General features: G+C 40.7%; 1 protein-coding gene across 35 annotated transcripts in view; it reads right to left on the bottom strand.

Moving 5' to 3' along the window:
- Positions 1 to 3,749: 3,749 nt before the first annotated feature.
- LOC118673464 (membrane cofactor protein-like) overlaps positions 3,750 to 14,492 on the bottom strand; it is a 108,025-nt gene continuing 97,282 nt past the window's right edge. For 25 of the 35 annotated variants that reach the window (XR_004973376.1, XR_004973377.1, XR_004973378.1 and 22 more), the window contains one exon: positions 3,750 to 6,206. Coding sequence is in view for 24 of the 35 variants with exons in the window: in XM_036344273.1 (XP_036200166.1) it covers positions 6,143 to 6,206 (64 nt within the window). In the remaining 11 variants the exon portion in view is untranslated. Of the gene's footprint in view, positions 6,207 to 8,324; positions 8,418 to 14,492 lie in introns of those variants that run through there. The other 10 variants (XM_036344275.1, XM_036344277.1, XM_036344285.1 and 7 more) reach the window with 4 other exon arrangements.

The following is a 14,492-nucleotide window of genomic DNA, read 5'->3' as shown; positions in this document are numbered from 1 at the left end:
GACACAAATCCCATTCATGAAGCCTGGGCCCCCATAACCTAGTAACCTCCCAGTGGCCCCTAATGCCATCCCATTGGAGGTTAGGATTTAACACAGGAATGTTGGAGGAACACAAACATTCACCAGTGTCTCAAGACAACACACATTCTTTTTGTTCTGGAGGTCAGAAGTCTGAAATGGATTTCACTGGGTGGAAAGCAGGGTATTGGTAGGGACTGGGAGAGATTCAGTTCCCTTGCCTTTTCCAGCTTCTGGAGCTGCATTCTTTGTTTTTTGGCTCCTGCCTCAATCCAGCAGCATTTTGCTTGAGTGGTCACATCTCCCCCTGCCTTCCTCTTAGAAGGAGATTGTGATTACATTTAGGGCCCCACCTGGATAACCCAGGGTAACCGCCCCATCCAAGGTCTCATCAGAGAAAACCCTTTGCCGTGCAGGTGACATCACAGGTCCCAGGAATAGCATGGCCTCAACCCGGTATCTGTGAGGCCATCATTCAAACTACCACAAACAGCAGACCTGTTGAATCAGAATCTGCATTTTATCAAGATCACCTTGTGATTCACCTACACACTAAAACGTGAGAAGCAGGGTTCTGTGGGACCTTATCCAAAGATTCTCTTATAATGGAGTCCCATGTCAATGGCAACTTGAAGGAGTGTTTTCCTAGGAGCTTTTTCATTGGTGGTAGGTGGTCAGAGACCAATCCTTTTCTCAAACACCATAAACAAGTGCTCATCTAAATGGCAGTGGTCTCCAAAGGAAGCAACAAGCCCAAAGTCCCAGGAGAGTGGAGCTGTTGCTTGTTTCCGGTATTTGGCACAAGGCTTGCCACTGCAGCATACAATAATTCAATTTTTTAAAAAGCTACATAAAAGTAACATAACTATAAGCGGCTCCTCTGCAAACGTGGGTGTGACTACCCCGCTGCAGGTTTTCTTGGGCAAGTCGGGAATCGGGGTGGGTAACTTTCTCAGTGTGATCTATGCTATGGTAATTCGTTCCCTTTCTGCTGGTATGTAAACGAGGGGGAAGGGAAAATGGTTTACTGACCCCAAACCCCAATCTGGTACTTCCCCCATATTAAGCAATAAAGGACAGACTATAGACAGTAAAAACTGTTAATTTCACAGAAGGAAACCAGAAAAGAGGTAGTTAATACTAGACCCAAAAGGAAATAATAAAGGGCTTCTGGTAATTAGTGACTCAAACATCTGAATAAAGAGTGTGCAGGGCACCCAGCTGGTGTGGCTCAGTGGTTGAGTGTGGACCCATTCACCAGGAGATCACGGTTCCATTCTTGGTCAGGGCACATGCCTGGGTTGCGGTTTGATTCCCAGTGGATATATGTATGTTCAGGAGGCAGCTTATCAATGTTTTTCCCTCTGAAATCAATAAAAACATTTTAAAAACAAAAGAATTTGAAGGGCTAAGGAAGAGATTGTCCAATACTCCAACTGTCCACATGGGGGCAGCAGTGCTACGATTTACAAAAATAGCGCGCGCGCGCGTGTGTGTGTGTGTGTGTGTGTGTGTGTGTGTGTGTGTGTGTGTGTAAGAAACTTTTCATGGACAAGACTGGAAATGAAAGTAATGTAGGTTAGGGGAAAAAAAAATGAGTACCCTCAATTTTGCATGATTTCAGTACACTAGGTTAAATCCTGTTCAAATATGCAAATTCTTAAAATATGTAAAAAAGTTCATTCTGAGTTACCATATTAGCTGTCAGGCATTAGGCATTACTAAATTTTAGAATACCAGTTCCTTAAACCTAACATCTCCTTTAACAATGAAAATTCAAATTCCTCCCCTCCCACTTTTTAGCATTTTCGTAGAAGACTTTTATTGTCACCCACCTTGAATGGTCTCCTATATATTTTATACCAATATACAAGTATAAAAAATAACCTCAAGATAAAGCCAAATAAAATTTAAGCCCTAGCCGGTTTGGCTCAGTGAGTAGAGCGTCGGCCTACGGACTGAAGGGTCCCAGGTTCGATTCTGGCCAAGGGCACATGCCTGGGTTGCAGTCTTGATCCCCAGTGTGGGGCGTGCAGGAGGCAGCCAATCAATGATTCTCTCATCATTGATGTTTCTATCTCTCTCTCTCTCTCCCTCTCCCTTCCTCTCTGAAATCAATAAAAATATATATTTTAAAAAAATTTTTTAACAAAATGCTTTGTTTATAGTCAAGTTAATTTTCCTCCAGTGTCGGTATTAGAAAGATTGCTTCTTGTATTTTTTAAAAAATATATTTTATTGATTTTTTACAGAGAGAAAGGGAGAAGGATAGAGAATTAGAAACATTGATGAGAGAGAAACATTGATCAGCTGCCTCCTGCACACCTCCTACTGGGGATGTGCCCGCAACCAAGGTACATGCCCTCGACGGGAATCGAACCTGGGACCTTTCAGTCCACAGGCTGACACTCTATCCACTGAGGCAAACCAGCTAGGGCGCTTCTTGTATTTATAAGTTTCCACGTAGAAATGGACTGTGGATGAGAGTCACTAATGCAGAGGTTTCAACCTTAGCTGCATATTAGAAGCACTTGGGGAGCTTTAAAAACATCCCTCTGCCCAGGGCACAGAGCAGATCCATTATGTTGGGAAACGCTGGGTGAAAGCTCTGCCAGTGATTGCAGCCATGGCTGAGTCCCACGGAGCCGGATCTCAGAGGTTCAGCAACCTGATTTAATGTCAAGAGTAAGGGTTTTTTGTTTGTTTTTACCTAAGTAAAAAAAAAAAAAAAATCCTATTACACAAATCAAATCTTATAATTTCACTAGAGGCCCGTTGCACAAAACTCATGCACTGGGGATGGGGGGGGTTCCTCAGCACCATCTGCACCCTCTCCAATCTGGGAGCCCTCAGGGGATGTCCTACTGACAGCCTACTCAGAGCAGACACCAGGGCCCACTCCCTCTGGTTCTCTGCAGACCTGCCTGCCTGTCTGCTCTCTGACTCATAGCCACGGCCAGGGGCAAGCAGGGCCCTGTTGCCTGCTCTCTTCGGGGGCCTGCTTGCCCCTCACTACGGCAAGGGCTAAAAGGACTACTCCGGCGGGGCTGAGGGGACTGGGTGCCACCATCTTGTGGCTATGGGTGCCGCCTACTTTTGTGATGGAGGGATGGTCAATTTGCATATTCCATCTTTATTAGATAGGATTGTTGGACTTGGGATTGTAAGTACTTAGCCATACCCACACATTAAACTGATGTGGAAGGTATGTGTCCTAGCAGTGTCTACAGATACTCAGATGTGGTTGCCTCAAGCTGGGTGATAGGACACCTGGGCAGAAATCAGGAAAAGCTTCACCCAATGGGCATGAGGCGCTGGCCCTGGAAGATGCCCAGGATCTGACAGGACCACAGGCCTCTCAGGCACCGGTGAAGCAGGAATGCAGCACAGGGCAGATGGCACAGCTTGACTAACAGTGTGTTACTTAGAGAAATGCAACAGAAAGAGGAGCCCTGGGGAGAAAATTTGGGATTTAATTGTGGAAAGTCTTCAAGCATCATGCTGAGGAACTTGGACTTCTGCTGTAGGTGTCACTGAACACCTGTGAGCAGGAGAGGCAGGTGATGGGCCCAATGGGCTGGGAGTGGAGAAGCCTGGATGTATGTCAGGCTCTGAGATGTGAGGAGGAGTCATGACTGTGAGAGTGGAAAGGTTAGAGAGGGTGGGACCCCATTAGAAACATACTCTGATTTGAAATCAAGCACACTGGAAATGAGCACATTGACAGAAAGCAAATTTAAACCACTCTACATTTTATTTTATCAGATTTTAAGAACACATTTTTCAAAAAGCAATAAAGACCTCCATTCGTGGGGCTTCCCACTTCAAGCAAATACATTCTTGTCGTTTTAAGAAACATTTAATTCAAATATACTTCCTCCTCTGTCATTTAAACAAATTTTTCTACAGAAAAGTGGTTTCCCCATATATTTCAGTAACAGAATTTCACAACATAATAGTTATATGCATGTATCTCATATAAAATTTAAAAAGAGTAAACTTGAAGCACTCTTATAAAAGTTAATTTGGGGAAGCATAACAATCTTTGGTTGAAAAATGCCCCTCCCCAGAGATTACAAAGGGAAGGAACACTTTATAGAGTAAAATAGTATTTACTCTGGGCCACTCAGATTTTCCAAACATGTCCCTTTCAGGGCAACATTTCTTCAGACCAATTTGAGTCACTAAAAATAAAAATATAAATAAAAACAACCCCTTTAAGAATAAATGAGAGTGGCAGTTCCTCCTCTTGACCCATGGCTCATCTGAAAGAGACCCTGTCAGGTGTGAGGACTCAGAGAGGGAGGGAGCATGAAGTGATACCTGAGCTATGTGATTTCCCTTCCCTGCATAGGACCAACCACCAACACACAAAGTTTAGGTTTTTGTTTTTCTGAAATATGTGGCTTAATGTTTACTCTGCCTTTTAGCAGGTGAGGTGAGACCCACACAAAGAATAATTCTGATGCAACTTGGGACATCTGTTGAATTTACTCCCTACAAACTACTGTCAGGTGACTTACTGAAGTGAGAGCTTTTTATTCAAGTCAGGAGAGAAAACCCCCTAGGCCAGAATTCAGAGCGCATTCTATGTTCTCTTAAAGAGGGGAATTCTCCCCCAAAAAACTACAAGGCCACAGTGTTCACTTTGTACCAAGCGGGCATTTGTGTTAGGAATGTTAGCGCCCTCTAACTTTTCACAGAAGCAAGCAACTGAGCCTAAGTTGTTATTCTCAGGCTGGTTTGTTGATGTTAGAAAAGGTGAACAAATGCCACACGTTAACTTCATGGCTTCTCTAAATCACCAAGAAGTTAAAATATATTTTGCAAAATAGAAACTTATCCCATCCCCTGTAAAATTACTTTCCCATAATATTCTTAGTTAAGGAGGTCACACTTACTCAAATTCCCAGTTTTCAGTGATAATTGTTTTTAATTTTTAAGGGCTGAAGCAGTATACACATATCTGTACAGACTTTTTACAATAAACTATCTACAATACACATAATAGAGTTGTTAAAAGTCTTGAAAGTTGGTATTAACTTTGGAAATGAACATTGCAAAGTCACATTCTTTATAGATGAAATGTCTCATTTTAAACTATACTTTACTTCTCTAAATATTCAGAGTTTATAAAAAAACATCATTTCCCTACCATAATCCAAGGGCACTGTGTTGAATTGCTCTATAAATGCAAATTTTTTAAGGGATAACAGGCTAGATGTTCATTCCCAAGTTCACACCCATTTCAGAGGGGTCAAAGGATAGTGACTACATCCAAGCAGCATTGAGATGTTAGCATTATGCCTTCATAGTGAAATAAACCAGAGAACGCCTTTGTAGATCTTTTCCCCCTTCTAGTTCATTGAGATGTAATTGATATGTAAGATTATCAAAGTTTAAGGTGTACAGCGTAAGGATTTGATAAGTTTATTATGAAATGATGAGCAAATTTTAGTTACCATCTATCAACTCATATAGTTACAAAAAAAATCTTTTTCCTTGTCATCAGAATTTTTAAGATCTATTCTTTAAGGAACTTGCCAATATGCAATAAAGTATTACTAGTTATAGTCACCATGCTGTACGTTACATTCCAATATGTGCTTATAACTAAATTTGAATCTTTTGACCACTACCTTCATCCAATTCTCTCACCCCACCACCCACAAATCTGATTTCTTCTTTGATGAGTTTAAAATAGACTCTACATATAAAGGAGATCATACAGTATTTGTCTCTTTATATATATGACTTATTTCACTTAACAAAATGTCCTGAGGGCCAATACACGTTTTCCTTTTTAATGACTGAATAGTATTTCACTGTACGTGCATGCATCTCCCTTATCCACTGATTGGTTGACGGACACTTCAGACTGCTTCCATGTCTTTGTTATTGTAAATGGTGCTGCAACAAACAGGGAGGGGCCGAAGATTCTCTCTTCCACAGTGATTTCCCTTCACTCAGGTATATTCCCATAAGATCATAGGGTGGCTCCGGTTTTAATTTTGAGGGCCCTCCATACTGTTTTGCATAGTAGCCATCGAATTTAATGTGGGTCTTTCTTGACATTTTAAAAAAGATGAAGTGGTAGAGCATTCTGGAAAGTCCGTCAGAGAGTCTACGGTGCTGGAGTGCTTGATTTATTCTGGTATGTGCTGTAGGCAGCAGTGCCTTCTGTTTTCCTAAAGGCAAAATAAAGAGGTAGCATCAGAGACAAACACAATTTAAGTACAGAAGTTACATTCAGAAGCCTACCTAGAAAATGGACAATTCAACTGTAGAACCCCTTCTTCTACCCCTATATTGTATTATTTACTCCATGCAAACAAGAATTTTTAGAGCAGTTGTATATAAAGTACTTGGTAAATATCTCATAAATTATATTTAGGGCCAATGGGAAAGACTGGGGAGAAACGTGTTCTCCTAATATAGCAGTTTTAGATCTACCTCTGAGATAAAACTTTTAAAAGGTGATGATTCCAACAGTGTTCCTGCTCAATGATGCCTTTCTCCCATACTGTCAAGGAAACCACAGGTTCCCGTAAGGGATGCTCCTACCTAACTGACGTGGCCATCACACCATTATTGTAGCAACAGACATCTGCCTAAAACCTGCTATTCTAGCCCAGTGCTGTCCAAAAAAATGTGAGTCATAGGGGTAATTTTAAATTTTCTAGAAGCCACATTAAAAAAGTAAAAGAAACTGGAAAATTAATTTTAATATATATTTACTTGTCCCAATACAGTGAAAATATTAACATTTGCTACGATTTTACATTTTGTGTGCTAACGCTAAAATCTGGTGTGTATTTCACACTTCCAGCACATCTTGCATTGGACTAGCTACTTTTGAAGTCCTCAATAGGATTATTAACTACTAAATTGGAATATTAACAATCACTAAGTATTAAATTGGAAAATGGCAGCCGTAGTCCCTGCCTCAGTGAATGCACCATCGCAGGCAGGCTAAAGCTAAAATGGCCCAGCCAGTGATTCAGTTTGCTCCTCAGAGCAGGCACTTCAGGGACGCCTCCCAGTGCAAGGGCTCCAGGTTGGTTTGCATATTAGAATATTTCTCTTGGTGGGAGACCAGCTCTGTGAACCACCACTGTCACAGGACTGCCCTTGGGACAGAGCCAGGTCCTGAGGACTGTGGTGGGGAGGGAGGCAAAGGGTAGGCCTGTCACTGAGTTCTCCAACACCGCTTCCTTTTTCTGTGTTTCATAGTCGATTCATTTTATTTTCTGAAACTTCTTTAAAAAGAATTTGAAATATAATTGCAATATGTGATAAAAAGAATTCACAAATGTCTAAAAACACCTGATAAAATAACAGTGAAGCTACTTGATGATAAAAATCTGAAACCCAATTACTGGTTATTTTGTATTAACCTTGCCTTTCATTCAATTAATTTCAACTGTTTACAGACACCATGAAGCTCACGGCAATCTGAAAACAACAGTCCTGGTTGGCTTTAGCCTCAAGAGAATCCTGAGAGACCAGGAAGACAGGGGGGCTGGGAGGCCCAGCTGCCCGTCTAATTGGGATGTCACTTGCCTTTGCCCGGGGATCAAAGACACCACTTTGCTTTTACTAAGTTGCCCTCCCCAATGGGCTTTGTAGAATCTGCCCTAAGCTTCTGATTGTGACCTAGGTAGGGCCTCACATTACAGCTGTTGGATACAGATCTCCCTCTCTCCCTGCTATGTAGGCACAGTCCGCCACAAACAGGGGGGCACTTCCAGCTCCTGTCATTCAGACAGAAGGTGGAGGGGGTCATAGGGCTTAAGACAGTGCAATTCAAAATGTTTCAAAATCTGATTTTTTAAATTGCCTTCTCTTTCATATACTAAAACTATTCTGGTCAAGGGAGAGACAAATGCCTTCAGGGAGTCAACATTTGTAAGTTAAAATTGAACACATTCGCAAAATTAAGTAAAGCGTCTTTTGATTTCTGTAAAAGGAAACTTTCCCTCCCTGTACTTAACATGAACAAATTTATGATTATTTCCCATTGGGCTAAAAAAGTCCTCATTTATGGATGTACAGCTGCTAGATAAAGACAAGAGAACGTCACTCTAATGAGCCCACCTCAAACCAAACCCTGCCAGTCCACACTACTTTCCATTAAAACTGGAATGGTATTAAGTCGGTAATTTAGCAACGGAGACTGGAGTCTAAGTGTCCTTGTTAATGTTTACTGTCATCATATCTTAGCTGAGGTGACTGACATCTACATATTCACTCAACATTTTTCAAAAGAAAGGACATCTGAAAAGAAACACACAGGAAGCAGATACCTTATGATGATAAAAGCAAACCTTTCTCTCATCTCTTCTTCTCATAGAGAAATAAATTTTACTTCTTTGTGGCTCTCACCAGTTAGGTAGGTGCTGAACAGAGGAAGGGAAAAGGGCTGAATAAAATAGTGGTAACAAATCATAAGGAAGAGTGGCATAATAACGGGGATAAAATCAATGACAGGGCCGAACAGAAGGAAAGCTGACAATTAGCTCCAGACATCATGACGTTTCTGCCTCTTAGGAACTGGCAAGAGGAGCGTGGTGCCAGAAGCTACTTTCCGCCAGAATCTTACAGATCCTGAAGTGAACAAACTCTTTCACAGGCTAGCACGGTGGGGAGGAGAAATGGCCTGGGCTCTAGCACCTTAGGCTCCGAGGGAGCACACGGCACAGTATTAAATGCACGTAGTACTGTCTTAGAAATCTGCTTTATGACAAGCTGCACATCTGTAGCTGCTTCCTGACTTCTGCACTGAGGGAAGATCTCTGTAAACTCGTTATCAGACCTCTCCCATTTTCCTGGGCTGGGTCTAAATCTCATAAATGTGCTCTCTCCACTAACTACAAAATCTTTGTTTCTTCTTAGTCTTCTGTTTAAAATATTTGAAGAGTTTGTTGAATGCTTCAGAATTTGAGACCCAATTAGAAAAATGTGCACGTTCATTTGATCCTTCTGTTGTTGTGTCCCAGGTCACTATTCTGCCAGCCACCTGCCCTGGCCACTATATACAGTTAATCCCCCAAACCTGGTGACATTCATTTAAGCAGGTGGCTTAAAAACCACAGTTACTGCATCAGGCATGATTAACCTAATATTAAAAACGGGTTTATGCTATAACAAGTCATTAAATATCTTTAATGTAAGAAAGCAAAACGATTTAGTCACATTATTAAAATACATAAATTATGCAGAGAATTCTAATGAACATGGCAAACTCATACTTATCCTGGAATGATATAACTAGAATAAAGAAAACCATGCATCAGTGAGGAAAGTATTCACTACAAATGAGGGAAAATATTAATGTAAACAAAAGGCAGCTGGCAGCGCACAGTCAAGACACGCAAAACGTGACGGCAGCAATAGCGAAGGACAGGTCAAGGGCTGTGCACACCCAGACTGGAAAGTTCAGGGTAGCAGCTCAGGACGGAAACCGGACGGACGAGGAAGGAACGTGTAGATGGGGCCCATTTCTGACCAATTTGGGATCCTATTGTTAGTATTCTTAGCTGAGAGCTAAGAAATAGAAGAACGTACCAGAGTACTTAAATTTTGTGGCCATTTTCATCACGATAAAAAAAAAAAAAACATTTTAAAAAATATATTTTTATTGGTTTCACAGAGAGGAAGGGAGAGGGAAAGAAACATCAACGATGAGAGAGAATCATTGATTTGTTGTCTCATGCATGTCCCCTAGTGGGGATTGAGCCGGCAACTGGGGCATGTGCCCTGACTGGGCATGCAACCATGACCTCCTGATTCATAGGTTGACACTCAACTACTGAGCCAAACTGGCTGGGCTTCACCATAATTTAAATGATACTTAATAATCTTAAAAGGACTACTTATTCTATTTTGTACTTTGGTTTTTGTTTTGTTTGTCCTCTTTCTTTAGCCAATGGATGAGGGACAGTTTCCTTTTGATAGCAGTTTCCTCGTATGTAATCATTTTTGGTGACATTATCCCATACAGACTCCCAATCATGTGCTTTTTAGAAAATGATACAAGGGCCTCTAATCATTAGAGTCTAATGTATTCTCCTGCCCTCACATACCCTCTACCAAATGTTGCCTTGTACATTCTAGCAGTAATGTCTCCAAAGAAGTCTAAGGTATAATCAAGTCTTACATGTACATGGACGTTTTGTTTGTTTTGCTATACTATGTCTCATTCTTTACAATTTCGTGTTTCATTTCATTTCTTCATTTCAATGCACCGATCATCCCAAATCACTCTCCTTTTGGCAACCCTCAGCTTATTCCCTGTATCTACGGGTTTGTGTATGTTTTGTTTTCTTTCATTTTGTTTTCTTTTCATTTGTTTTGTATTTTTCAGATTCCACATATAAATGAAATCACATGGTATTTTGACTTTGACATATTTCACTTAGCATAGTACCCTGTAGACTCACACACATTGTTGCAAATGACAAAATCATTCTGTTTTTCGTTATTGCCAAGTAACATTCCATTGTATATATTAACCACATCTTCTTTACACATCCACCTATCAATGGACACCTAGGTTGCTTCCGTATCTTGGCCACTATAAATAATACTGCAATGAACGTAAGGCTGTATATATCTTTAAAAATTAGTAATTTTGTTTTCTCTGGACAAACATCCAGAAGTGGAATTGCTGGGTCATATAGTAAGTCTATTTCGAATTTTTTGAGGAATGTCCATATGTTTTCCATAGTGGTTGTGCCAGTCTACAATCCCACCAACACTGCCGGCATCCACATCCTTGCCAGCACTGACTTGATAGCCACTGTAACAGGTGTGAGGTGGTATCTCATTGTGATTCTAACCTGCATTTCCCGGATGACTAGTGATGTTGAGCATCTTATCATATGCCTGTTGGCCATCTGTATGTTCTCCTTGGAGAAATGTCTGCTCAAGTCCCCTGCTCATTTTTAAATTGGGTTGTTTGGATGTTATAGTTGTATGAGTTCCCTATGTATTTGGATATTAACCCCTTATTGAATATTGGAAAATATTTTCTCCCATTCAATAGGCTGGCTATTTTCTTGATGATTTCCTTACTCTGCAAAAACTTTTTACTTAGATGTAGTCCCATTTGTTTATTTTTGCTATTGTTTCCCTTTCCTGAGACATATCCAAACAGATATTTGCTAAGGCTGATGTCAAAGAGTTTACTACTTATGTTTCCTTCTAGGAATTTCAGGGAATCAGATCTTATATTTAAGTCTTCAATCAATTTTGAGCTTATTTTTGTATCTGGTATAAGAAATTGGTTCAATTTTACTTTTTTTGCATGCAACTCTCAATTTTTCCAACACTTTTTTTAAAAAAATATCTTATTGATTTTTTACATAGAGGAAGGGAGAGGGATAGAGAGTTAAAAACATCAATAAGAGAGAAACATTGATCAGCCGCCTCCTGGACACCCCCAACTGGGGATGTGCCCGCAACCAAGGTACATGCCCTTGACTGGAATCGAACCCTTCAGCCCGCAGGCCGACGCTCTAGCCACTGAGCCAAATCGGTCAGGGCCCAACACCTCCTTTTGAAGAGACCTGTCTTTACACCCATTGTATTGGCTCCTTTATCATAAATTAACTGACCATATAAGTGAGAATTTCTGGGCTATTTTATTCTATTGTTTAGGTGTATTTATTCCAGTACCATATTGTTTAATTATTATTGCTTTGTAGTCTAGTTTGAAATAAGGAAGTCTGATACCTCCCACTTAATTCTTAAAGTTTCATTTGCTTTCAAGGTCTTTTTTTTTTTTTTTACAATTACTAAGCATATATCTTTCTATTTATTTGTATCCTCTTCAGTTTCTTTCAGGATACAGGTTTTTGACCTCTTTGATTCAACTTATTCCAAGGTATTTTATGCTGTTTGATCCTTCTGATTGTTCATTACTGATGTGTAAGAATGCCATGGATCTCTGTATATTTGGTATCCTGCTACTTTACTCAATTCTTTTCTATTAATTTTTGGTGGATGACAGAATCATTGATCAGCTGTCTCTTGCACACCCCCCACTAAGGATCAAGCCCACAACCCAGGCATGTGCCATTAGCTGGAATCGAACCCAGAACTCTTCAGTCCACAAGCCGATGCTCTATCCACTGAGCAAAACTAAAACTGGCTAGGGCGCAGGTATTACTTGTTTAAATATTTAGAATCCACCTGTAAGCCCTCTGATCCTGAAGTTTTATTTTACCCCCCAACCCATTTCAATTTCATTGCTAGTAACTTATCTGTTTAGACTTTCTATATCTTCCTGGTTTTGTCTTGGAAGATTGTATGTGTGCTTTTAGAAATGCATCCATTTCTTCCAGACTGTGGCATTTTTTTGGCATACATTCACAATATTCCTTAATTATTCTGTGTATTTCTTTGGTGTCATTTGTAACTTCTTTTTCGTTTATGTATTTCATTGGGTTCTCCTTTTTGCTTGATGAATTTAGCTAAAGGTTTGTCAATTTTGTTTCGTTTTCAAAGAACCAGCTCTTACATTCTTTTCTTTTTTCCTATTTCGTTTATTTCTGCTCTGATTTTAATGATTTCTTTGCTTACTTTTGGTTTTGTTTGTTCTAGTTCCCACAGGTGTAAAGTTAGATTATTTGGGATTTTTCTTGTTTCATGATGTAGGCCTGTATAGCTATGAACTTCCCACCCAGAACTGCTTTGCTGCATTCCATAAATTTTAGTTGTGTCTTCAATTTCATTTGACTCAAGACAGCTTTTCATTTCCTGTTTATTTTTCTCTTTAATCCATTGATTGTATAGAAGCTAGTATTTAGTCTCCACATATTTGTATTTTTCCAGTTTTCTTCCTGTGGGTGATTTCTAGTTTTATGCCACTGTGTTTCAAAAGTTTGCTTGACATGATTTCAATCTCTTTGAATTTGGGGGGCATACAATATGATCTATCTTGGAGAGTAGTATTCTATCTGCACTTGAAAAAATGTGTACTTTGCAGTTTTGGATGAAATGTGAGACTTAAGGGCATTATTTTCTTATTAATTTTCTGTCTGGATGGTCTGTTCATTGATGTGAATGCGGATGTTAAAATCCCTTACTATTATTGTATTGCTGTGAATTTCTCCCTCTGAAGACAGCATTTGCTTTATATGTTTAGGCACTCCTATATCGGGACTCTCTGCGCATCCTAGACCTGGATGTCTGTTTCCTTTCCCATGTTAGGAAAGTTTTCAGCTATTGTTCAAATAAAGTTTCTGTACCATTCCCTTTTTTTGCTTCTGAGATTCTTACAATGCAAATCTTAGTGCACTTGATGTTGTCCTAGAGATCCCTTAAGCTAGCCTCATTTTAAAAAATCCTTTTCTTTTTGCTGTTCTTATTGGTTCATGTCCACTAGCCTGTCTTATAGGTCACTGATTCTTCTGTTTCAGCTAAACTGCTGTTGATCCCTGTGTTTATTGTTCGTCTCAGTGGTTGCATTCTTCAGCATACTTACTCTTTGCTGAAGTTCTCCCTAAGTTCCTCTACTCCACTCTCAAGTTGGATAAGCATCCTTATGACTGTCTCTTTAAATTTTTTCTCAGGCAGAATACTTCTCTCCATTCATTAGGATTTTTTCTGAGACTTTTTGTCTCTTCATTTGAGAGATATTCTTTTATGTTTTCATTGTGTCATTTTCTATGTTCGTTAATATCAATTAGACCAAATAGCGCTCTCTCCGTCTTCACAAAGTGGCCTCTGTGTAGGATGTGTCAGGTGGTTGTTGGTGGGGTACTTGGACCCATGCAGGTGCCTACAGTGCCTGAGGCATGGGGCTACGGAGATGGAGAGGCTCCAGGTGGGGAGGTCAGGTGTGTGCCCTAGTGATCCTGTTTCCCCGCTTTGGTTCAGATAATTCTGAAAATGAGAGGCAGCAAACTTGCAGGTAGGCCCGAGCACCTAGTTAGAGCTCCGCCCACTCTTTCAAGGTGTAGAGGATATACAATGGTGCTCACTGGTAACGCCAACCTCAGAGAGTTCCATACTGCTCTTGCAGCTCATCTTCTCTACCAGGTCTCTCCCTTTTGTTGTGTAAAAGTGAGTAGCTGTGAGTACTGGGTAGTGTTGGCAGCCAGGGGGAGCCAGGCGGGCGCATAGGGCTCTGGACTGTCGGATGGAGGAGCTCCGGTCACGGACACCTTGTTCACACTGCTTACGCCTTTCATTCAGACCCAAAATGGGCTACAGGGAGTGTGGCTGAGAACACACTGCGGCCATCTTGCAGGTGGGCCAAGGCACCCAGAGAGAGCTCCCACTCACCTTATCCAGGTGGAGGGCGATGTATACAATGGAGTTTACCTGCACCTCCTCTCACAGATTTCCTGCAGGTTCGGGAGAGCCGCTGTGGTTTCCCATTTCTCTATTTGGTCTCCTCCTCTTGTTTGTTCTTCAGAAGCTGTTCAATGAGCCCTCAGTTGCCTATCAGGAGTTACTGCTCTTTA

This window comes from Myotis myotis, unplaced genomic scaffold (genome assembly GCF_014108235.1).
Source record: "Myotis myotis isolate mMyoMyo1 unplaced genomic scaffold, mMyoMyo1.p scaffold_m19_p_18, whole genome shotgun sequence".
NCBI classification, from domain to species: Eukaryota; Metazoa; Chordata; class Mammalia; order Chiroptera; family Vespertilionidae; genus Myotis; species Myotis myotis.
This window is presented reverse-complemented; position numbering and strand designations above follow the sequence as displayed.